The 26,557-nt window shown below is 41.7% G+C and overlaps 1 protein-coding gene across 1 annotated transcript in view; it reads right to left on the reverse strand.

The window, feature by feature from the left end:
• Nucleotides 1-26,557, reverse strand: part of DEPTOR (DEP domain containing MTOR interacting protein) — a 158,478-nt gene that overhangs the window by 60,375 nt on the left and 71,546 nt on the right. The window contains exon 4 of the mRNA XM_003782380.3: nt 6,080-6,258. Coding sequence (XP_003782428.1) covers nt 6,080-6,258 — 179 coding nt within the window. The remainder of the gene's footprint in view (nt 1-6,079; nt 6,259-26,557) is intronic.

The raw sequence follows: 26,557 nt of genomic DNA on the forward strand, positions 1-26,557 counted from the left end.
CAAAGAGGAAATTATCTGTCCAGACACGGGCAGTAGCCTGATTAGCCAGGGTCAGCTGCTGCAGCTGAAAGCAATTTACTCACATGACTATCTGGTTTCCATTCCTCTCCACATAAGGCAGCTAAGACAGCTAGAGGGCAGCTAAGGCAGTTGGGGGAGATGTGTGAATAAAGAAGTGTGTTCATCCCATTTGCTAAAGATTACACAAAAATCTCAAGGTCCCTGGTCATTGTTTGGAAATGGTGAATCTTGTAGACTTTATGGATTAACAACTTTTATAGTTGCAATATGGGCCAGACTGTGTGAATGATGCAATAAAAGTTGAGAATTTTTTTCCTAGTCTAGTGAGGCTTGCAATTAACATCCTATCTTCTTTGGTGGTTAAGAGCATGGGATCTGAAGCTAGACTTCCTTGATTTGAAGTCTATCACTCACTAGCTCTCATCTTCAGCAAGTTACTTAACCTCACCACAAAAATAAGAATGATTATAATACGTAATTCATAGAGTTATTGAGAGGAGTAACTGGGTGAGCAGAATGCTTAGAAGAGTAGCTGACATATAGTTGGGCTCTGTTAATTTTAACTATTTTTTTTTGCAGTTTTCTTTTTTTTTTTTTTTTTGGCTGGGGCTGGGTTTGAACCCACCACCTCTGGCATATGGGGCCAGCGCCCTACTCCTTTGAGCCACAGGCACCACCCAATTTTAACTATTATTTAAAGTTGATCAGATTACGTGATTGAGAGCCATAAGAGGTAGACATTGCATTAAAAGCATCTGCCAAATGCAATCATTAATTCTCCCAACTCTGTGCAGCAAAGAGTTACCGCGGAAGCCTCAACACAAAAAGGCCTGTTTATAGCATTGGTCTGTAGCTATTATCTGGGAACCTGGCTTTTGAAAGGTTCCCTAAGTTACTAATTGATAAGACAACTTTGCCCACCTGGGGCACTGACTTGTGCTGTATCAGCCTCCTTAGACTGTACAAAGAATGTGATTTATCAAGAACACCTGCTTTCCTTCTAAGAGTCTGGCTGGCATTGTGTCTGGCCAAGCAAGCAGAATGTACCCACAGGAGCAGCCCCCAATAGAAAACGGGCTCTGAGTCTCAAGAGGGCTTCCCTGGCCAGAAATATTGCACATTATTACTATAGTTCCCTGTTGGAGGGAGGCACCAGTGCTAGGTGGCTCCTCTTAGAAGGAAGGACACAGGAAGCCTGTGCCTGAATTTCTCAACACTCTACCTAATAGGTATTTTTCTCTTGCTGGTCCTGCTGTACACACTTTCACTGCAATTAATCTTAACCATGAGTACAAGTATATGCTAAGTCCTTCCAGTACAACACAGAATATAGGGATGCTCATAGGACCCCCCAAACAAACAAACTTTTCTATTTTTAGTAGAGATAGTGGGGGGGGGGTCTCACTCTTGTTCAGGCTGATCTTGAACTCCTGACCTCAAGCAACTCTCCTACTTCAGCCTCCCAGAGTGGAAGGGTTACAGTTATGAGCCACCATGCCTGCCTGGCCTAAAAATGTGTTTAATTCTTTTATTTATGTGTTAAAACTATAACTCTGTTAAAAAAGACATGCTAAAATTCCTTTGTAATACAATAAATAAGTACCTACATATAAGCAAATAAAGATGTGAATTAAAAAATTAAAATGGCCTGGGTGTCTTGGCTCAAGCCTATAATCCTAGCACTCTGAGAGGCTGGCGTGGGTGGACTGCTTGAGCTCAGAAGCTCAAGACAATTCTGAGCAAGAGTGAGGCCCTGTCTCTACTAAAAATAGAAAAACTAGCCAGGCATAGTGGTATGCACCTGTAGTCCCACCTACTCAGGAGGTTGAGGCAAAAGGATTGTTCAAACCCAAGAAGTTTGAGGTTGCTGCGAGGCTATGATAATGCCATGGCACTCTACTCAGGGCTACAGAGTGAGACCTTGTCTCAAAAATGAATAAAATAAAAGAAGATATTAAGCCAGGCATGGTGGCTCACTCCTATAATCCCAGCACTTGGGAGGCCGAGCAGAGTGGACTGTCTGAGCTCACAGGTTTGAGACCAGCCTGAGCCAGAGCAAGACCCCATTTCTAAAAAACAGCCAGGGGTGTGGCAGGCACCTGTAGTCCCAGTTACTTGGGAGGCTGAGGCAAGAGAATCACTTGAACCCAAGAGTTTGATGTTGCTGTGAGCTAAGACACCATAGCACTCTGTCAAGAGTGACCAGTGAGACTGTGTCTCAAATAAATAAAAAATAAAATTAAATAAAACTAGCCAGACCTTGTGGCAGGTGCCTGTAATCCCAGCTACTTGGGAGGCTGAGGCAAGAGAATCCCTTGAGCCCAGCAGTCTGAGGTTGCTGTGGCTATGACACCACAGCACTCTACAGGGAGCAACAAAGTGAGACTCTGCCTCAAAAAAAAAAAAAAAAAAGGAAGAAGAAAAAGATATTAAAATGAAAGATTTATTTCAAAATTTTCAGCTAAAATCATGGGCGTGCATTATACACAGCAAAATATGGCACATATTAAATACACAATATATTAAAATCTATAAAGTATTTAGCCTCATGCCTGTACACAGTACATGTCAATAAATTTAAAAGCTAAATAAATGTACACATATGGATAAATATATATATATAGAATTACATATATATACATGCACACAAGTTAATTCCTCATCTCACAAGTTCTGCCTTCATTACAGAACATCATTTGCCAACTATGCATGAAGCTAGTTAGGATTTCATAAGTGGGCTTAAGTTTTTATACCTACTGGTTTCAATCTAGGGAACCATTTTTATCTAAAACCCTGCTGCTCAAAGCCTAAAGGCTAACTTTCTTTAATGTTTAACCTATGAAATTAATTATTAGCCAGAGAATTCACAGCTTTGCTTAAGACATTAACTGGTACTTATCATTAGTTCTAACGCACACAGATATGGTGGCCGTATGTTCATAACTCCAAAATAGAACCTGTGATTTAGCAGTGAAGGACTGTGCCCGGAAAACCTGGAAACCCGGGCATTAATACAGAAAATATTCAGTCCTCCTAAAACCATGGGAAGGAAATATACTTCTATGGTTATGATTTGTTACCAATAATGCCTTATTTTTATCATTCACATTGTACCTTTTTGACATTTGTGTTCATAGCATTACAAAATTATGCTGTAATTGAAGTGTAATTACTCATTTCTCGGAAACCCATTTGGCAAACATTCATGGCATCCTCTGTCTTCTCTCTAAAGTCAACAATACACAGTATGAGTCAGTAGATCACAGTACGAGGCCAGTTTTCTCCTAGAATTTGACATCATCTGACTTTTTCTATATTGAGCAAAGTTGACAAAATCAGCGTAACCCAAACATACCATTTTCGCCCCAGTCGCTGCAAATTCACACTTAATATCCATTTGGACGTGACTACCTGAGTGGCCTCAAACAAATTATTTATGCTCTTGGCGCCTTAATTTCCTAATCTTTAACGTTATTTTAATAAGAATACCTATTATATAAGCATATGTTTATCTCTAACTGAAATAAACATTTAAAAAACAATACTTATGCGGGGGATGACTCACACCTGTAATCCTAAAACTTTGGGAGGCTGACATGGGTGGATTGCTTAAGCTCAGGAGTTTGAGACCAGCCTGAGCAAGAGTGAGACCTCATCCCTAAAAATAGCTGGGTATTGTGGCGGGCGCCTGTAGTCCCAGCTACTTGGGAGGTTTAGACCAAAGAATCTCTTGAGCCCAGGAGTTTGGGCTGTGAGCTATGAAGCCACGGCACTGAGGGCAACATAGTGAGACTTGGCCTTAAAAAAAACAAAAAGAACTTATTATTACTACATCCCATATGGTGTAATCATTTCTAGTTACACCTAGTTCATTGCCTCTCAAACCTTAACATACATTCACATCTCTTGGGGATCTTAGGGGTTGGGTTCAAGAGACATGACATGTGTAGTAGGCTCAGAGAATTTGCATTTCCATCATGCTTTCAGGTGGCACCGAGGGTCCATGTACCACATTTTGAGTAGTAAAAGTCTAGTTAAGCCTATTCACAGCTTTATTTTTAAAATCTTGAAATTGTTCTCTAATTTATTTCAAGATCCACTAAGGTGTTGCAGTCTGCAGCTTATAAAACACGGCTCTAAATAATTTCTAAAGCGTCATTCATCTCTATAATCCCATTGTTATCTTGCTGTCCTTGGGATAAAATTCCTAGACCTGGGTGTTAATGGAGTTAGGACATTGTCACAGCAAGAATGAGGAAAGAATCAGCTTTCACACTGACTCTCAGGCTGAAATGCCTGCCGAATTCCCAGCCCCTCCTTCACTGTCTCAAGCGTATGCCTTGCAGCTATATTAACTAACTGATCACTTAGTAAGAACAGGGACTGAACGAAGTGCTCCTTATCTACCACATTTATTCCTACAACTCCCCATGAGGGAGCCCCATTTTACAGTTGACAGAGGCAAGTAACTAATAACAGGGGGAGCTGGGATTCCAGAGGCTGTGTTCTTATGACAGCCAGCCTCTGTCATGGCTTTAGTGATCTCTGCCTCTCGATATTCACACTCTGGTGTAACCCCTTCCCACACTGAATGAGTCTGACTGATAACTGATAGTTGAGGAAAGGATAACAGGGGACTTCCAAGGTTCATTTAGAAGGAACCCTGTGGCTTCTTTCACTCTCTTGGATCTCTCTCTCTGAAGAAGCCAGGTTGCCCTGTCATGAGAAGTTTCAGGCAGCCTCAGAAAGACATCCATATAGTGAGGACTGAAGCCTCCGGCCAATAGCCAGTACCAACTTGTCAGGTAACAGGTGAGCCATTGTGCAAGCAAGCCTTCTAGCCTGTGTAGACTTCAGATGACAATAGCCCCAGCTGATGTCTTGACTGCAACCTCATGAAAGCTGCCAAACTAAAAGCATCCAGCTAAGCTTCTCCCAAATTTCTGACCCACAGAGACTATGTCAGATAACAAACAATTGTTGTTCTACATGATTAAGTTTTTGGAGTAATTTGTTATTTATTTATTTGGAGTAATTTGTTATATAGGAAAAGAAAACTATACTTGTCCCTCAGTATCATGGGGGATTGGTTCTAGAACCTCCCTTAAATACCAGAATATGCAGATGCTCAAGCTCCGATCTAAAATGGCATGGTATTTGCATATAACCTATGCACATTACACTGCACTGGGGTGTCCAACCTGTGGCTTGTGGGCCACATGCTAATTTTGTGAGAGCATTTATACTTATCTGTGGCATCAGATATCAATGGAAAGTATATATGGACTTTTTTTTTGCTAATCAGATTTCGTCCATGTTCGTGTATTTAATGTGTGGCCCAAGACAACTAACTCTTCTTACAATGTACAACAGAGAAAAGGTGACCCTGGTACAATGTCAATGCTATGTAGTAGTTATTACACTATATTGTTTAGGGAATCGTGACAAGAAAGAATATTTATGCATGTTCAGTATAGACACAGTTTTTTCCAAATATTTTCCTTCTGCAGTTGGTGGAATATGAATGTGGAACTCATAGATACAGAAGACTAAATGTAATACAGTTCTTAAACAATAAGTTACGTTGCATCACTATAATTCAACCTTAACAAGAAAGTGGAACTTTTGTGAAAACCCTTCGGAATAATTCTTCTCTGTGGCTGCTTGTGCCTATCATGGTTCAGGACAATACAACCAACCATGTGGGAGGCACCTACTGGCCAAGTCCATGGGTATTAGACTTGACTACATGCTTTGGTTAGCCAGCTGGATATAGAGTTGTGAGGTTACATCACATCAAGCAAAAGATTTTGGAGCCACTGTAAGAATCTGCAGTCATCTGTGAAAACAACACATTCTAGACAGTGGATATTCTGTTAGCCTGGGTCCCAGGATGAGAAGCACTGAACACAGACCTGAACTTGGAGACAAGCCAAGGTGAATCAAAGCAGAGGGGCAACTGACTTACAGACCCACGAGTGAGAAGCCAGTGCTATTGCTGGAAGACCTAAGATGTGGGGTTATTGCTACTGCGGGGAAAGCTGACTGCCACGCTCACCGTGCTGTATGATGCCATGCTCCATGAGCCGCTGGCAAAGCTGCTCTGCCTCTTTCCTCGTAGTGGCCTCACCCTCCTGAACTAGCCAGTCCAGGAATTCAGACGCCATGAAGGTGCGCTCATACTTGACTCCTTCCTCCTCCCTGGGCTGCAGCAGGGTGTTTTCTGGGCTCATCAACCTGAAAGGAAGAAAAGGGAAAAGAAAGATAAAACACACTGACACACAAGGAAAACAGCTCATTTGAAATCCTACATCGTAGGCTTCTGTGAAGTATCACAGCAAAGTTGTCAAACAGATAGATGTGGCTGTCATGTGCTGTCACATAGGCAATTTCTAAGAGGAGGATCTGGGTCTGTTTCAGACGTGGACAAGATATATTTTTTCCTCGTAATCAGAAAAACATGGAAATGCAATCCAAAATTTTATCATGAGCAGACTGCATTCAAGCTAATCTTAAAAAGGAGTTACAGTTTACTGAACACACCTTTCTAAAAAGGTTAGTGTTTCTTTCCTAAAGGCCTTATTTCATTCCCAAATGATTGTGCCGATAAGAAGACTACTGCTGTAGACTGTGCATCCTCACAGATTTCATATGCTGAATCTTTAGACCCTCATGTGATGGTATTTGGAGATGGGATGCCTTTGGGAGGTTATAGGGGTGGAACCCTCATCCTGGGATTCGTGCCCTTATAAGGAGAGACACAGGGAGCTAGCTTGCTTCCTCCTCCCTGCTCTCTCTCTCTCTCTCCATATGGGGACACAGCAAGAAGATGGCTATCTGCAAACCAGAAAGTAGGCTTCCACCAGACACTGGATCTGCTGGCACCTTGAACTTGGACTTCCCAAACAAATGTATATTGTTTGAGCTACCCAGTCTACGGTATTTTTTGTTATAGCAATGTAAACTGACAGAGACAACTACTTAAGTCATTCCTTTGCCACCCTCTCATCTCCACATAGCTTGCTTCTCACACCAGCATTCCCAAGCATTGCTCAATTCCTTTGGAGTCTGTCCTCACATCTCCAAAATAGCTCCCGCTGGGCCCATGGGTGTTCGTCTGTGCATCCAGACATGACACAATGCAAGTCTTCTTTTTTTTTTTTTTTCCTTGTGCAAGTCTTCCTTTTGATTGACATGAATGCCATTAGTTGCTGATCACTGCCCTCAGCTAGAGGGGTGTCACACTCCACTGGTTTCCCTCCTGTCCCTCTGCTCCTCCTTCTTCCCTAGCTGTCTCAGGAAGAAGGTTGGCTCCTCTTCATCTCCCTGGACATCAAATGCTGGAATCCCTTGAGATTGGGCCCCCATTACCTCTTTTCTCATTCCATAGTCTCTCAGGCGAGCTTCTTCATCCCCAGGACTTCTATCACTGTCCATTTCCTAAGGATTCCCAAATTTATATCCCCAGACCAGGCCTAAATACCTGACTCAAGAGCTTCACATGCACAGAGACATCTCAAAGACTCCTTGGAATCAACAAGCCCAGAACTGAACTTATGTTCTGTCCCCATCCCTGGTCCTGCGCTAGTTAGGGCTTCCAAGTGCAGCCAGGAAACAAAGCGTTGTCCTTGATGCCACCCTGTCCTCGTCCCCTGCCTAGTCTGTCAGTGTGAACTGTCAATGTTGTCTCCTGAATCTCTCCCAGGTATGTGTAGGCCTTCCTGTCTCAGGCACTGCCACTACCTTACTTTAAAATACCTATAAAGGCCAGGCGCAGTGGCTCACACCTATAATCTTAGCACCATGGGAGGCAAAAGCAGGTGAATGGCTTCAGCTCAGGAGTTTGAGAACAGTTGCACTGGAGCCAGACCCCATCCCCACTAACAACAGAAAAAACTAGCTGAGTGTAGTGGCTCATGCCTGTAGTCCCAGCTACTCAGGAGACTGAAGCACAAAGGCTACTTAAGCCCAAGAGTTTGCGGTTGCTATGAGCTATGACGCCACTGCACTCTACCCAGAGTGACAGAGTGAGACTGTCTCAAAAAAAGAAAAAAAAACCAGTAGATTTAATTTACATGACTAGTCTTATCTTTTCTTTTTTCTTTCTTTTTGGAACAGAATCTCATTCGATCACCCTAGCTAGAGTGCACTGGTGTCATCCTAGCTCACTGCAACCTCAAGCTCCTGTACTCCAGTGATCCTCCTGTGTCAGCCTCCTCAGAGCTTAGACCATAGGCACATGCCACTCCATCAGGCTAATTTTTTCTATTTTTACTAGAAATGGGGTCTCTTGCTCAGGCTGGTCTCAAATTCCTGAGCTCAGGCGATCCTCCAGCCTCCGCCTCCCAGAGTGCTGGGATTACAGCTTTCTTAATTAGACTGTACCATGCATCATCCTCTCTTGTTCTCAATCCAACCTGAGCACCTAACTCCAGACCTGGCAATTAAATGATCTTCTTAAAATTCAAACCTAATAATATCCAGTTCTTGTTGAAAATATCCTTCAGTGGATTCTCACTAATTTTAAATGAAGACCAAAATCTTTAACATGCTGGTTTCTGCCCCCTACCCCATTAGAACTGCTCTCAGCTTTTACTTCTGTGTGCTCCGGAGATGCTCATCATCTGTTAGTTCCTCAACATGCCCTGCTCCATCTACCCTAGAGCCTTTGAATAGGGCATCCCCAAGGCTGGCATGGTCTCTTCCCCTTCTACCCACTATTCTCTGACTGCTCAGGCCTACCTAACTCCTTGTTCTTTGTATCTCAGTTATGGTCAGGTCTCTACAAACTCATGTCATTACTCCCTGCACAGGTTTTATGAGAGTAAAGACTACTCATTTAGAGGCTCCAAGAAGGTAGAGACCATGCTTGCCCATAAAACCTTGTCCAGTAAAAAATAAGGTTTATAAAATACCAAGTCATTATGTCATCTTCCTCCATAAAACTATTTCTGATGAGTTCCTGTCTATATGAAAGTCTGGCACTCTCTTTTAAAAACCTTCATTTCCTCTGAAACTTACAATAATATGCAATACAAATTGAGCTATTTCATCCTTGAATAGGAAGAAACCTCAGAGATCATTGTAGTCTAAATCATTCTTCATCCACATGAGAAAAACATAGTTTTCACCCAAATGAGAAAAATTGAAAGACAGCTTTCAGTATAGCGGAAAGAAAACTTGCATGGAAACATGCACTTTATACCTGTCTACCAGTCATCTCATTTGGGGCCGATTAAACTTGCATACCCCATGCCATATGATGTTCATTTTGAATGCTTTTAGAATTAGAGCTCAACAATGCTATAGACAGAACACTGGACTAGGAATTAGAAGGTTTAAGTTTATCTTCAATGGGTCACTCTGTAGCTTTGAGACACAAGTCAAGCCATTTTTCTCTTTTTTTCAGAATCATTTTTCTCAAGAGTATCATGGTATCATCAGCTGGCAATTGTCAGAATGATATGTGGGTATGAGTGAAACAACTTTATAATACAAAACAACGCACGGTATATCCAAAGCCTTACACATAACATTAAGTAAACTTTGTGCCTGCATCAGAGCATGGTGAATTTTTGCCAAATTGTTATGAACTACCTTCCCTAACAAACGCAAACACTGTAACCTAATCGTTTGGACCCTCTTAATAATCTGAACTAAAAAAAAGTAAAAAACCAATAGAATAGGTAATTAAAGAAAAAAAGGTTATGGATTGATGAAAATGGAGATTCCTTCAAGCTCCCTCTGCTCTTCCTACAAGAATCATCAAAGTTCAGCTTGAAATCCACAGACGGAGCAAAGGATTAGACAATAGGAGCCTTGGGAGCCAAACCCCACTCGGCTGCAAACTAGTCATGTGGCTTCCCACTGTGTCTCTGAGCGCACATTAAATGAGGAAGAGAAAGCTGTTCTGCTTCCTTCACTGGACTGCTGTTATCATCAAAACCTTTGGGGAAAAAGTTCTAAGTGTATAAAAGTAGACTTTGATATTAACCGTATTTATAAAAGCTATTAGCATATAACCAAACTCATTAAGACTTCCTATTCAGCATGTGACAGAACTCACTTAAAAATCTTCTTTAGATCTTTACCCAAGCCAATCCTTTCTAGCACTTTAATCCAGATGTAGAAATAGCCGCTAGGCTGCTTTCCCAGAGTTAGTAACAGCTACATTGGTGTGAGCAATGAGAATTCTATTTAGTGCGTGATGGACAACTCCTTCTTAGAAGGTGACATGCACTGGTCAGCATGAAGGACAGAAGCACGATTATGTCCTGTGGGAGAATTTGGGCAAAGACGGCCACCATCGCTGCTCTCACACTTCCTTCCAGTCACCTCCCTGTTTCTTTCATGGACAGGTTGAGTCATTTCAACTTCCCTTGACTGACTTTGTGACTTGCTCTGCCCCACAGGATGCAGCAGAAGTGACTACGCAACGTCTAAGGCGAGGCTTTAAGGGGTCTTGCAGCTTCTGCCTTTGCCCCTGGAACACGCTCCTGAGACTTCTATGTCATCACACAGCTCTAGCCTACTGGAGAAGAGTGACCAGAGAACCAAGGTGCCCCACAGAGCAAGCAGCCTGTGAATGAGGACATCCAGGACCTTCCAGCCCAGCTGACCCTCCAGTAACCATACGAATGGGTCCAGGTAAAACCCATAGAACAACTGTCGTGCAGCCACAGAATAAGAAGAAATAATATATCACTGCTAAGTTTGAGGTTGCCAAGTTTTAGGCTGATTTGTTGTGCAGAAATAGATAACCGGGACACACTGGCAAAAACATGTGAGTCTCTACATCCAGACATATCATATAGATCAGAAGCACCAAAAAAATGTTGGATGAACAGAGGAAGGTCCTGGAAATCCAGAAAAGAGAATGGAAGTTTCATGTGTGTGCCCAAATAAGGAATACCTCGACTCCTTTTTTTTTTTTTTTGGCCTCCAAATAAGGTTTTGGGGGGTGAAAATAGAGAAAAAAACTAGCCACCCAATTTCCCGGTTTTACACATTACTTCCTCTGAGAAAGTTCTGATTATTATAAATCTGGACCATGCCCCACTTCTCAGAGCCCAAAGGGAACCACCTGCTCCCTTGACTATTAGCTTTGTGAGACCAGAGTTCCTGTTCATGAGGTTTACAGATGTTTCCTAGAATAGTAAGTTTTCAAAAAGTATTTGCTGAATGAATAATCTCATTTCCATGCATTCCCCTGCTACACATTATTACTCAAAAATGATTTCCTAAGGATGACCCTGTGTGGAGATGAGGTGAATTGAGAGAGTTCTGTACAACTGACGTCTCCATTTAAAACACAGACACAGACTCCTGGATTCTAATCACCCTGCCCCGTCAATCTCAGTGATTTTCCTTTCATGGAGTAGGAAGGGTGAGTGTATGGGGTTAATTCGTGTCACTTCTTGTAATCAGAAATATGACCTGCCAGCCCTCTAGTGCTCCTGCTAAGTAGCTGGTGGCTTCTGGACAAATGGCTGGTGAGCTGCATCTGCCAGGGTAGGCTCTGGGAGGAGGCCAGCTGGCAGCCCTGCCTGCACTGGCTGACTCTGCCTTTAAAACCTGCCCCACCACCCTTAGCACTTCCTTATTTCGTTTCCCCTTATAATGAAGTCACGTCTGCATCCAGGTTCCTCTCTTCAAGACCAAGTCTTCATTGGGATTTGATTTTAGGTTTAATATGTATTCACAGTATTAAAATAAGAATTTCCCAGCATCAGTAAGAGTGATGTGCTGTCTCTACAAAAAATAGAAAAATTAGCTGAATGTGGTGGTGGGTGCCTATAGTCCCAGCTACTTGAGAAGCTGAGGCAGGAGGATCACTTGGGCCCAGGAGTTGAAGGTTGCAGTGAGCTGTGACAACACCACTGCACTCTAGCCGAAGGACAGAGCAAGACTCTGTCTCAAATACAAACAACAACAACAAAACGAATCGGACTTACTATTTGTCTCAATTCTCTTTTGGTCTGTAACATGTTACCCCCAAACATGGTAGCTTAAAATGACCATCACTAAATTACAACTTAATATTCTATGCATTGCCTTGGACTCCACTAGGCAGCTCCTCAGTGGTGTAGTGTGGGCTTACTCACAAGTGCATGCAGGTGGTGGCCACAGCCAGATGGCTGGCTCCATGGTGCTCCTCAATATAGCCTCTGTGTCTAGTAAGGCAACCTGGACATCACACATGGTGATGCAGGGCTCAAGAAAGAAGGACCAGGTCCTGCCAGGATGGCTGCTGCTGCTCCTCCTTTGAAGGACTTCCAGCTTAGTACCAGCTACTAACAGATATAAATCACATACCATACAATTAACCCATTCAGCACATACAATCCAGTAGCTTGTAATACATATACAAGTTGTGCGACCATCTCCATCATCTATGTTAGAACATTTTCATCTCCCCAGTAGGAAACCCCGATCCCGTAACAGTCACTTCTCATTCTACCAGCCCTAGGCAAACACTAATTAATTTCCTGTCTCTGAACTTACCTATTCCAGATATTTCATTTAAATGGACTCACATGACACTTGGTCTATTGTGACTAGCTTCTTTCACTGAGCATAATGTTTTCAAAATTCCTCCATCTTGTAGCATGTATGAGTATTCCATTCCTTTTCATTGTCAAATAATAGTCCACTGGATGGATATACCACATGTTGTTTATCTACTCATCAGCTGGGGAATAGCTTTCCATCTTTGGTTATTATGAACAATGCCCCTATGAACACTCATATACAAGTTTTTATAGATATATAGTTTCATTTTTGTTGGCTATGCCCTCAGGAGTGGGATTTCTGAATCATATGCAACTCTATTTAACCTTTTGAAGAACTGCTAGATTGTTTTCTGAAGTGGCTTTGTCATTTTACACTCCTATCAGTAAAGTATAAGCATTCCGATTTCTCTTCATCCTTGCCAAAATTTGTTATCATATGTTCTTTTTCAGTATAGCCATTCTTGTGGGTGAGGTTTTGAGTTGTTCCCTGATGGTTAAGGACACTGAGCATGTTTTCAGGTGCTTAGTGTCCATTTGTATATTGTCTTTGGAGAAATGTTTGTTCAGATCCTTTGCCCATTTTTTAATTAGGTTACTGCTCTTTTATTATGGAATTTTAGGAGTTCTTACATGTTCTGGATGCAAGTCTGTTACCAGACACATGATTTGGAAATATTTCTCTCATTCTGGGAGTTGTCTTTTCACTTTTTTGATGGCATTGTTTGCAGCACAAAAGTTATTAATTTGGACATAGTCCAATATGTCCATTTCTCTTTTTGGTTGTTTGTGTTTTTTGAATCATACCTAAGAAACCAATGCCTAATTCAAGCCTATGAAGATTTGCTCCTATGTTTTCTTCAGAAAGTATTATAATTTTAGCTCTTAAATTTAGTTCCATGATCCATTTAGAGTTAATTTTTATATAAGGGGGGAGGTGAGAGCCCACCCTCATTCTTTTGCATGTAGCTATCCAGTTGTCTCAGCACCATTAATGAGAGGACTATTTTTTTCTCCCATTGAATTAATTATCTTGGCACTCTTGTGAAAAGTAAATCAACTATGCCAGGCTTATTAATGCCTAGGCTCAGAAGCCACAGGATGACACCTGTCCTGAATTATACAGCCTGAAGCTGTCACAGACACAGGCCAGACTCAAGCCGAGGGGACATACATGGCAGCTCTTCATGGACTGGGCAACACGAACACATTAGGAAGAGGTGGAGACTTTTGGCGGCACCACTGGAGATGACCCTACCATACTGCTCTATTTCAGGCAGTTGAAGGGCAACTACAATATTTATGGCTTGTTCACAATTTTGTGTTGTCTCTCTCTTATTTAATTTTTTTAAAATTTTACTTAAACTATTGGGTAGTTTTAAAAGCATGAGATCTGAAGTCAGACAAACCTGGCTTCAAATTCTACATTGTACACTTGTTAGCAATATGACTCTGCTTCTCCATATGCAAAAGGAGGATAAAAATGGTGACTACTTGTGGAGTTTAAATGTGATAATGCATCAAAAGCTCCAGTTGTGGTGCTTGGTACACCACAGACACTGAATGAATTTTAGCTATGATAATGATGATAGACTTTGAATGACTTTTAGCCATGATAATGATGATAGTGATGACAACTATAAAAGTTTTATAGATGGAGGCATTCTAAGAATAAAAAATCAAACCCCTGTCTTTGTATCAATATGAGTTCAGGACAAGGATAACTCTGTTTTAATAAGTAATCAGAACTGTGTATAATGCTCTGAGACATCTTACACTTTACTTTATAAAATGAATTTATTTTTAGTCAAAATTTTTATATGATGACCTATAATCATGACATAAAGCCATGTACCATGTAAATTGTTGAGCATTCACATATTTGCTTCCTGAAAGTACCAGGTTTTGACTGTGTAGCAGAGCTGGTTTCAAGCTTTCCTGGATCTCAGTCTGAGTCAGATTTCCCAGACTCATATTAACCTAGAAGGAAGGCAGCATTACAATAGAAGGAACTGCTACGTTTAGGGGTCAGCACAGGAATAGAAATAAGCTGATAGCGATCTCTTCGTACATTGAAAAAAATTCAAAAGCGTTGAGAAGGCCCCATACAACGTGGGAATGAATATATGTGAAGGGTGTACAGGAGCAGAATCCAGGGAGGGAGCTGGAAGGGGCTGTGGAACTTAGGGCACAAAGACGTTTTAGAATTTACAGAGAGGGCTTAAGAAAAAAGATCATGTGTTAATATGATAAATTAGTCTAAAAAGTGAATCATAAAATTCTATACACATGATAACTATTAATTTGCCTTTAAAATTAACAATTAATTCACCCTAATATTAAAAGTGTTACCTCTGGGATAGCTTGGGAACAGGTTTTTTTCTCTTCTCTTGTTTTTCTTTTCTTATGATAAGGGCTGGCTCTGTTGCCCAAAGCGGCATGATCTAGTTCACTGTAGCCTTGAACTCCTGTGCTTAAGTAATTTTCCTGTCTTAGACCCCTGAGTAGTACAGGTACGTGCCTCTGTGCCTGGCTAATTTTATTATTTTTGTTTTCATAAAGATGTTATGTTGCCCAGGCTGGTCTCAAACTCATTGCCACAAATGATCCTCCTGCCTCAGCCTCCTACAGTGCTGGGGATTATAGGTGTGAGTCACTGCACCTGGAGTTTTTCTCCAAAATAGAATTTCTTATTACTCAAATTCTCTCCCAAAGAGAGTATGGTACATCTGTAACTGAAGAAAAATGTTACCAATAAAGAAGCTAAATTAACTTTATGTTTAACCAGATGCCTGGTTTCTCCCAAAATGCTTAAATCAATACCCACTATAATAAATTCATTCTCCATGTATAACAATATGTTTAGATATATATATTCAGATGTACACTTCCAACAAACAGTTTTGAATGTATAACATTGACCTATGTTATTAGCAAGAGAGAAATGCTTACATGAACTTTAGTATTTTTAAGCACTATGCTATTATGCATAGAACAGATATGATAGAGGTTAAGTTGACATAATGTCATAATAATTTGGTTTGGAACTAGTAAACAGAAAGAAGTTCAGTTTTATTTATGAAGAAAGATAGTGCATACTAGAAAAGGTGAGGAAAAGGCAAAAAAGTAGCATTTTGTATTATTTGCCAACAAGTGTCCTCCCCCCTCCTCTCCTTACCTCCACATTGTACCCTGAACAGAACATACTCCTTCACCTTTGTCCTTTACTCACGCTGCTCCCTCACATTCCCCTCCTCCTCTTCCCTGAGGACACTGAAACTATTCCATAAAATACGGGTTGTTTGTACGGAGATATGTATTGTTCACGAGGGGCTGGTGTCAGGGACAAAAGAGGACTGAAATCCAGCCCCAGGCCCCCATGGCCAATCTTGTGTGGAGCGGAGGGGCTGCAGCAGCCTGAAGGAAAGGGCAGACGGGGCCTGGCTCTCATAGTGGGACTCTGCTGTAAGGCCACAGAGTCACAGATTAAGTCCTGAGGCTTCCATGGAAGTGCCCCCAAAGAGGGAGCAGCCCGCACAGGTCATATTCTCACTCTCTTTTTGAACTTGAACCAAATCAGTGCCTTGGTTTTGTATGTATCTCTTTAGTTTTTAATGTACTGTTTTTACCCCTCTAGCTAAACTAGAAGCTTCTAAAGAGTAGACAACATGTCTTGAATATTTATGTATGTATGTATGTATTTAAGACCGAGTCTGTCTCTGTTGCCCTGGCTAGAGTGCTGTGGCATCATAGCTTACAGTAACCTCAAACTCCTGCATTTGAGTGATTCTTCTGCCTCAGCCTCCCAAATAGGTGGGGCGACAGGCACCTGCCACAATGCCTGGCTAGTTTATTCTTTTTTTTTTTTTTTTTTTTTGAGACAGAGCCTCAAGCTATCCCCCTGGGTAGAGTGCCATGGCATCACAGCTCACAGCAACCTCCAACTCCTGGGCTCAAGCGAGTCTCCTGCCTCAGCCTCCCAAGTAGCTGGGACTATAGGCACCCGCCACAATGCCTGGCCATTTTTTGGTTGCAGCCATCATTGTTGTTTGGCAGGCTCGGGCTGGGGATTCGAACCCGCCACCTTAGGTGTATGTGGCTGGCGCCTTAGCCACTTGAGCCACAGGCGCCGAGCCAGTTTATTCTATTTTTAATAGAGACCAGTTCTCACTCTTGCTCAGGCTGGTATTGAACTCCTGAGCTCAAATAATCCACTTGCCTCAACCTCCTAGAGTGCTAGGACTATAAGTGTGAGCCACTGTGCCCAGCCTATCTTAAATATTTATAATTCTTGGACAACTGAATCCTGGGAGGAGGTATACATTAGGTGACCAACTGGTACAGTCTTCTAAGCAATTGACTGAAAACTAAACAAATGCCACAAGCAATAGTAATGGAGAGCATTACTTGTCTGTGAAGGATAAAATCCCTTCCTCTTTGTTATTTTAAATTATTTGGGAAGAAAACCAAGAACACTTTAGTGCTGGTTAATATGTTCTAAGAGGCTCATATTCTGGGAACTAAGTTGTAATTTTCACATTCCTCTCAGTTTTTAGTGCTGTATTAAACAGGCATTTTCAGAACTTGAATCAGCTTTACACAGAAGCCAAGTGTGGATTCTCAGGCCATGGCCATTGTAAATGGCCACATTCAACTATGGTTTCATAACCACAAAATTACACAAGAAGGAGAGAAACCAAGCTCCCCTACCCTCAATTCTAAACAATTCGAACCTCTGTGAGCCTTTTCAAACAAGTGTCAAGGGAATGTGGGTTCTAAAAGGCTCCTTTTAAAGGAATGGTTATTCTTTATTTTGGATGCTTTCATAATTATTAGGAAATAGAAGAATTTACCACCAGAACAAAGAAAGAAAAGAGGGGTAAGGAAAGAAATTTATTTGGAAGGACAAGATGAGGTGATAAAGAAAAAACCTTTAAGACAGTGCTAACCAGGAGGAATGGATGAATATATTTTAAAGGCAAGAAAGAGTGATAAAAAATGGAACACAACGTAGGGACTGCCTTTCTGCAGGCTAACAGGCTAGGTGACAGCAGGACCACTGTGTCCTGCATATTTGTGGAAACAGTGTAAAAAAGTAAGAAAACAGCCCCTGGTCTTTACTCAACCAATGTCTCATATTGTAAAATCATAATACTCCCTCTCTTAAAATAAATTTTCAATCACTACTTTGATACATCTATTTTATTTATTTATTCAACTGAGATAGGGTCTCACTCTGTTGCCCTGATTAGAGTACCACAGAATCATCATCGCACATAGAAACCTCAAACTCTTGGGCTTAAGAAATCTCATTGCTTCAGCCTCCCAAGTAGCTGGGATTACACTAGCTGCCACAATGCCCGGCTAGTTTTTCTATTTTTAGTAGAGAGGGGGTTTCGATATTGCTCAGGCTGATCTCAAATTCCTGAGCTCAAGCAATCCACCTGAGTTGGCCTCTCAGGGTATGAGGATTCCAGGCATGAGCCACTGTGCCTGACCAGCCCACCTGATTTTTGACAAGGGTGTCAAGCCCATCGCAGGGAAAAGGACCAACAAATAATGGTACTGGGACAATTAGTCATGTGGGAAAGACTAAAGTTGGATCCTTATCTCATACCTTACACAAAAAATAACTTTCAATAGATTAAAACCCTAAATGTTAAAGCTAATACCATAACACTTTTATTATTTTGGATTTGTCAAATAATTCTTAGATATGATGCCAAAAGCACAGTTGACAATAGGAAAAATAGATAAATTAGACTATATCTAAATTTAAATTTTTGTAAAAAATATTTTTTAAAAAGTTTATGCTTGAAACAAATCAATAAGAAAGTGAAAAGATAACTCACAGCTTGGTGCCTATGGCTCAAGCAGCTAAGGCGCCAGCCACATACACCTGACCTGGCAGGTTCAAATCCAGCCAGGGCCCACCAAACAATGACAGATGCAACCAAAAAATAGTGAGGCATTGTGGTGGGCGCCTGTGTTCCTAGCTACTTGGGAGGCGGAGGCAGGAGAATCGCTTGAGCTCAGGAGTTGGAGGTTGCTATGAGCTATGATGCCACAGCACTCTACCCAGGGTGGCAGCTTGAGGCTCTGTCTCAAAAAAAAAAAAAAAAAAAAAGAAAAGAAAAGGCAACTCACAGATTGGGAGGAAATATTTGCGAATCATGTCTTAAAAGGGAGTTATATCTGAAATATATAAAGAACACTTAAAACTTAATAATAAAAAGATAAATGACCCAGTTAAAACTGGCAATTGGTCAGGTGCTGTAGCTCATGTGTGTAATTCTAGCACACTGGAAGGCTGAGGCAGGAGAATTGCTTGAGGGCAATAGTTCAAGTCCAGCAACACAGTGAGACCTTATCTCTACAAAATATAAAAAAATTAACAGGGTGTGGTAGTATAGGCCTATAGTCCTGTACATGAATGTTTATAACAGCATTATTCATTATGGTCAAAAAAAAAAAAAAAGAGAGAAAAAGAAATAATCCAAATGCTACCAACTGAAAAAAAAAAAAAAGAAAATGTTGTATAGGCATACAATAGAGTACTATTTGTCTATAAAAAGGTGGGAAGTATTAAAACATGCTATAACACGACTAAGCCTAAAAACACTATACTAAGTGAAAGAGGACAGTCACACATTCATACAAAATATTCAGAACACAGAACTTTAGAGAAACAAAGTGGGTTAATGGCTGCTTAGAGGGAAGGCATAGGGGAGTGATAGCTACAGGATACGGGTTTCTTTATAAGGTGATGGAAATGCTCTAAGATGGATAAAGATAATAGTTGTACACATCTATGACTATACTAAAAACATGTTTTTGAAAAGCATAAAATTGACATGCATGCTTTAAATGGGTGAACTATATGGTATATGAATTACATTTCCATAAAGATCTTAAAAAATTAGTACTTTGGTAAGCAGATTTATTCATTCAGTCAGTCAATAAATATTTATTGAGCATCTTCTATGTCCCAGGAGTTTCAGAAATAAGAAGACATGGCCTTTGCCCTTGAGTTGCTTACTATCAGTTGGGGAGGCTAATATCAAAAACATTTAGGCAAGGCAGATAAACTCTCTAATAGAGGTTCAGAAATACATAGGACGAAGGGGAAGCAGGCGAATGAAATACCTAAGTCTACGCCAGGGGACTTTCAAGCTCCAAGTTAAGAAGAAATAGAAACTGGCCTTGTGAGGCCATGAGAGGATACAGGGTCAAGGAACAGCCAATACATGCGTGGCGTGAGTGAGAGGATGGGACAAATGGTTCCGTGTTGGGAGGGGACCAGGTGGGAGGTGGCCCCGAGAGTAAGGCACGGGGAACTATGCCTGGGAAACAAGCCAAGATTAGGTAGGAAAGGCTCCATGTCCAGGAGGTGATAGAGAGACATGGGAACATCCTGAACTCAGAGTTGTCCCTCAGGAAAAGAAAGGTGACAGCATTATGATCCCTTTGTATGACAATCGTCAGTTGCCTATTCTTTTTGGAGGTAGGGTTTTTCTATAATGTCCAAGCTGGTGTCAAACTCCTTACCTCCAGGGATCTTCCCAGCTAGCCTTCTGAGTAGCTGGGCTTACAGGCATAAGCCACCACACCCAGCCCATCAGTCCCCTTTGCACTGTCCATTATCTTGCTTTCAATTTGGTAAACTATCCGGTCTTACTGGATACCATGCCCTGTGCTGGTCACTGGGAATACAAAGATAAGGCAAAGTTCCTACTCTAGAAGACCAGGAAAAAGTAAAGAAAATTCTTGAAAGTTGGGAACTGCTCTTATGTGCTTTACCCACTGTCTGGAAACCAGCAAGAGGCACCAGCACCAAAGGACCAATTACTCACCTCAGTCTAAGGTAAACAGAAAAAGAAACACTCAGCAGGCCGGAGGTGCTTAGCGACTCTCAACCGTCTCTTAGCATGGACTAGAGGACAAGGAACAGTCTGCAAAAGTGGCATGTGATAAAAAGGACAGACTTCATGGTTCTTTCTGAATCTATCCTTCCTACTCAGGAAGGAAATATAATGAGTACAAAACAATACCCCAGGGCTACGCAAGAAGAGCCAGGATGATTTGGGAGATTAATTTGTCTTCCTTTCTTGCCTATTAGCACACACAGTTCTGGAGAGGTCATGGCAAAGAGAGCCATCTGGGTTTGTATCTCAGAACCATGCTTTCCAAGCTGCAGCTGGGTTGTGTGATTCCGAGCTTGTAATGAGGACAACAATACTTAGCTTAACAGAGTTGTTGTGAAAATTACAGCAAATCTATTTAAAGCATTCAGCGTATTTCCTAGCGTCTAGTAGCAGTGGACAAATGACACACATGGGTACACACAGGGTACAAATACACTCGCCCCTCCAGAGCTGACTCTTGTAGAGGTTGGACAACAGTCTCAACTGGCCAGAAGAACCAATTCTAAGCCTCTGGAGAGGATGAAGGGAGGAAGGTGGTGACAGGTAAAACAGAGAAAAGACAAAGATGTTAAATTACTTACAAGGAAGTTTTGTATTCTAGAAAACACACTGAAGCACGAGTTCATGTAAGATATTAGACCTTGGGAGAATACAGAGAATATTAAGAAAAAAACTATTTGGGTGGTGGCTCCACAGGTGTGTTCAGTTTGTGAAAATGTAGTCAGCTATAAGTTTATGGTCTGCATATTTTATGGGCATTTCAATAAGCTTAACTTTATAGTTAAAAACTGGACTATAAATGTAACTCTAATGAAGTTAAAAATGTGATTTGGATTTTCTTTCCGTTCCCTTTTGTTAGGTGGTCTGAAATCAATAAATGTTTTCCGTCACTTTGGTGCTTTTTCCATTTAGTAGAACAATGACTTTGCCCTCCCTCCCAAGCTCTGTGTGAAGGGAATGTAATTAAGTGGGGGATGTTTTCATTTAGCCACTGAGAAGAGACTAAGAAAAGAACTTCAAGGGAGATGGGAGGAAAGCCTGTCCTAATGCACAAGGAAGCCTGGAGGGCCCATAAGAATGTGGGTGTGAGGTAACCTAGGTAACCAATGACCAATAGAAAGACATAAGAGACAATAATCAATGACCAATACCAAAGGGCAATAATGCCTGGAGGCACAGAGAGGCCAATGGGAGACTTGCCACCAATTTCAACCAGAGAGAAAGAGGGTATTTAAACCTCTGCAGGCCTTGGCATCTGTCTCCCTCACCTTTTCTCTATTTTTTATTTCATTTTATTTTTTATTTTTTTTTTGGCAGTTTTTGGCCCTGGCTGCATTTGAACCCACCACCTCTAGTATATGGGGCTGGTGCCCTACTCCTTTGAGCCACAGGCACTGCCCCTTCACCTTTTCTCTATCTCGCTTCCAACTCTTTTCAGAAATGCTCTAAACATTCCCTTTGTCCTTAAATAAAATTTCTCTTTGTTACTCTGAAACTTGTGCAGGTTACTTTGACTTTCTATTCACCATGCCTGTGCTGCTCCTGTTTCATTTTGTTTCCATCCATGCCTCAGGTGAACTTTCTAGCTTGAACTGGGACCTCAACCCCAAGAGAAACCAAAGCAAGAAAAACTAACACTGCAGCTACACCTCTTGGAATCATCTGTGCACGTATGAACAAAGCCACCAAAGCAGGGGGGCTCCACACAGAGCCTCTAGCCGTGGAAGATACCCTCCTCATAACTCCAGCCATGCCTTCCTCTAGTATCTTTGCTCAAACATCCACTGTTGCTTTGCTCCAAGTGCCTCTTCTCTCAGAAGGTCCCAGCCTCCCTTCTGTGTGTGTTCTCTTTCCTCTCTGCTGCAGATTGTTCAACACAGCCTTACCCTGCCCATCCCCCTTCATCCATTCAGTCTAGAGCAGCAGTTCTCAACTTGTGGGTCACAACCCATAGGAACTGTATTAAAGGGTCGTGACATTAGGAAGGTTGAGAACCACTGCTCTAGAGTGTCAACACTTAACAACAAATAAGAGCCATTTCCTCTAGAGAGGACTTGTGTTTTTAACCTCTCTCAGATGAACTGGGCTTGGTGGCTCATGCCTGTAACCTAATACTCTGGGAGGCTGAGGCAGGTGGATTGCCTGAGCTCAGGAGTTCCACACCTGCCTGAACAAGAATGAGGCCCCTTCTCTATAAGAAAAATAAATAAGAAAAAAAAATAAGTAAAAAATTAGACACCGTCCTGGTGCACACCTCTAGTCCCAGCTACTCTGGAGGCTGAGGCAGGAGGATCACTTGGGCCCAGGAGTTTGAGGTTACTGTAAGCTACAATGACCCCACTGTATTCTACCCAGGATGACAGAGTGAGACTCTATGTCCAAAAAGAGCCCCAAAGAATAGGTTTGGGCTGATGTCTATTCTTGGGCCTTCCTGGCTTCATCTTCCTCCTGATTCCAGCTTTTCCAAGAACAACAAACTGTTCCTCACAGATGCTGCTCCAATACATCACCTAAAACCATAGAAAAATCACACAACTTATTTCAAATGGAAATGAAAAAACAAAAATTAGTTCCTCTTTGGTGGCAGACAACCTCAACCCCTTTTTAAAAAATTCTCTCTTTCAGCCCTACTATGAAACTAATTTATAGCTTTCATAGGAAAGCTATACTCCAATTTTAGCCCAAGAATATGGGGAAAGGGGAGAGGGAGGGGAAGGGAGAGGGGAGGATGTGTGGAGGGAGCGTGATTGGTGGGATCACGCCTATGGTTCATCTTATAAGGGTACATGTGAATCTTTCTAAATGTAGAATATAAATGTCTTAACACAATAACTAAGAAAATGACATGAAGGCTATGTTAACCAGTTGGATGAAAATATTTCAAATTGTATATAAAAACAGCACACTGTACCCCATGACAGTATTAATGTACACAGTTATGATTTAATAAACAAAAAAAAGAAAAAAACCCTCTCTTAGATGAAATCAGCTAACCCTCAGATTCAAAGCCAGCTGAACATGGCTTTCAATTCCATGTTCTCCACAAGGATTTTCCATTTTTAATTTTTAATGCCGATTACAGGAGAGTGAAGAGCTTGCGCTACCAGCATCTCCTGGCTAGGAGGGTGTTACTTGGGCCATCTCAAATTCACTTTTCTTGTAAATTAGTGGTGGAAATGTCTGTTCCTTAGAGTGTAGGAAGGATTAAATGAACTAATGTATTAAAAAAATACATAAGAGGGTGCCTAGAACACAAAAGTTCTCAGTAAAAGATGGTTTGATCATTATTCCTATCTTCTCAATGTTTATGATTAGAATCTATAATCAATAAACATAAAATGAACATAGAATAATAAATATTTACTACTGGTTTTACTCAGACTTGAACATTCTATGGGTAAGGACATGGAGTAAAGGATTGGCATTGAATTCTCCCCTAATAAGAATGACCATGCATTCCTTTATCTGTTCATCTCTTCAGTAAACAATGTACATGAAACAAAGTTGTGTGAGGCCTCAGAGAGTTTATAGTCAAACCCGGAAGACAGAAACCTCAGGATCCAGCCATCCTGTGCAGAGGAACCCAGGGTAATGCAGAACCAGAGAGGAAGGGAGCCAACGTGACTCATTATGATCCAACCATGCTCCATACTCATACAGCAGCGGCCACTGAGAGTGTATGTCTCAGTTTCAACCATCCCATGGTACACAATCAGAAAAAAAAAAAAAAGTGAGTTTTCCATTTGCAGAGTGTGGCAGATCTGTCTGCCTGTCCATTCAAGGAGATGGGAGACAAGAAGTCATTTCCCAGGTGGGTCTCACCGGCTCTATGAGTGAGTATCCAGTCAAAAACAAGACGGACATACAAATGGGTTTATGAAAGGCAGTTTACAATAAAGGAACTACTAAAGCTATTTGTAAGGTTAAGGGAAATTAGAAGGGATGGTGATCCTCCTACACTAGCAGACTGGCCATTAACAATTCTAGGCTGGAGAGTTAAGAAGAAAGGGCTGTTTGTAGAACCCAAAGGAACAGATGTAAGGAGGGGGCCGAATGTCCGGACCCATGGCCTTCAATAGTGGGGAGGGAGCAGGGCAATAAATACCCTGACCTCAATCCCCTGCCTTCCTTCCACTGAGGAGCCACACCAGAAACCAGAGGCAGTGGCACCTGTGGGGGCAGTCCCTAGAGGCCAGGCTCCTGGGGCACACAGCAGGTTGGAGGAGGGTTGAGAAAGCGTCTGAAAGGACAAACAGAAATGTCCCTCATACAGACCGAACAATTCACCATGGTCAATAAAACTCTAGTGTATAAAGATATGTGTGTCTGAGTAACACAAGGATACTTTGGCTATAGGCATTTTTTCTTATATATTACAAAAGTAACATGTCCCGTATTTGATGAGACTCACAGGACTTGATCTCATCTGTCCTCACAAGAAGCCTGGTATGCATTTCTTCCCGTTTTTCAGAGGATAAAACAAATGCTCCAAAAGGTTGAAAGCATCAGCATTCTGACCTTGGCTTCTTCAACTCCAGAAATCTTAAGTGGTTTTTCCATTCTACCAGGTTGAAAAGGAACCACAGAGATGGATGGGCAAAATTAGTGTTACAGAACTGATAGTAATTTCAGTGTTCATAGCCCTGAAATTACATATGATTAAGAAAACTGGGCAGAAGTAGCAAGTACAGCCATCATCAATGCATCTAGTCCATAGTTCAGATAACAACATGATTACCTTTAAAATCAAGTCATTTCAGCTCAGCGCCTATGGCTCAAGCGGCTAAGGCACCAGCCACACACACCAGAGCTGGCAGGTTTGAATCCAGCCCGGGCCTGCCAAATAACAATGACAACTACAACCAAAAAATAGCCGGGCGTTGTGGTGGGCGCCTGTAGTCCCAGCTAGTCGGGAGGCTGAGGTCAGAGAATCACTTAAGCCCAGGAGTTGGAGGTTGTTGTGAGCTGTAATGCCATGGCACTCTACCCAGGGTGACAGCTTGAGGCTCTGTCTCAAAAACAAAAACAAAACAACAAAAAAAAGAGTACACTTTAAAAATAAATAAAGAAAGAAAGTCATTTCTAAATAATCAACCAGAGCTCGAACTCGGCAGATGACAATCTAGGGCTGATGACTTCTGACAAGCACAGCTGGCCTCCCTGTTCTGCATGTTAACAAAGCTCCAATGTCGCTGCCATGGGGGACACAGCAGGGGAGGGCGGCACTACCAAGACACAGTCAGGAGAACGTGATTTCCAAAACCAGACCCGAAGAGCTGACAGGAACCAAGCGACAATTTTTTTTTCAATTTTTCAATTTTCAAGTTTCAATTTTTCTTAAACTGCCCCGTTTACCATTATCAAGTGGTGTTCCTTAACACTACTTAGGATGGGGCTGCAGAAACTTTGTGAAGTAAAAGCTGCAGACTGAACAAGAGTCAAGATCAAGGGCTCTAGAGATGGAAAGCAGGGTCTGAGGATGTCCTCACGCTTTCTGGCTGCATGAATTAGTTCACCCCTCCAGCCTCAATTTTCCTAATTGCCAAAAGGAGAATAACAGTATTGAACTCCTTGGTTGAACAAGGCTTTGTTAACACACTTGTAAAGTTCCTGGGATAAAGTCTCAGTAAGGGCTACTCATGTGTGTTTGCTGCCTTCGTTATGATCAACAGCTCCATGCTGATTCTATCTCTGCAACACCTCTCCTGAGAAACATCTGGCCCCAACAGTTTAAACCACTTCACTTGTGTCTTTCTCTTGCTCACCAGCGCACCCATGAGATAACCCAGTCTGCTTCTCACCCCACCCCATCTTTCTCTAGTGGGTTTTTATTTTTTTATATTTACTTATTTATTTTTGAAACAGAGTCTCAAGTTGTCACTCTGGGTAGTGCCGTGGCTCACAGCAACCTCCAACTCTTGGGCTCAAGTGATCCTCTTGCCTCAGTTTTTTCTATTTTTAGTAAAGACGGGGTTTCACTTTTGCTCAGGTTGATCCCAAACTTGTGATCTCAAGCAATCCACCTTCCTTGGCCTCCCAGAGTGCTAGGATTATAGGCGTGAGCCACTGTGCCCGGCCTCCAGTGTGTTTTTAAATTTTTAT

This window comes from Otolemur garnettii, unplaced genomic scaffold (genome assembly GCF_000181295.1).
Source record: "Otolemur garnettii isolate 467f Iridium unplaced genomic scaffold, OtoGar3 scaffold00004, whole genome shotgun sequence".
Taxonomy (NCBI): domain Eukaryota; kingdom Metazoa; phylum Chordata; class Mammalia; order Primates; family Galagidae; genus Otolemur; species Otolemur garnettii.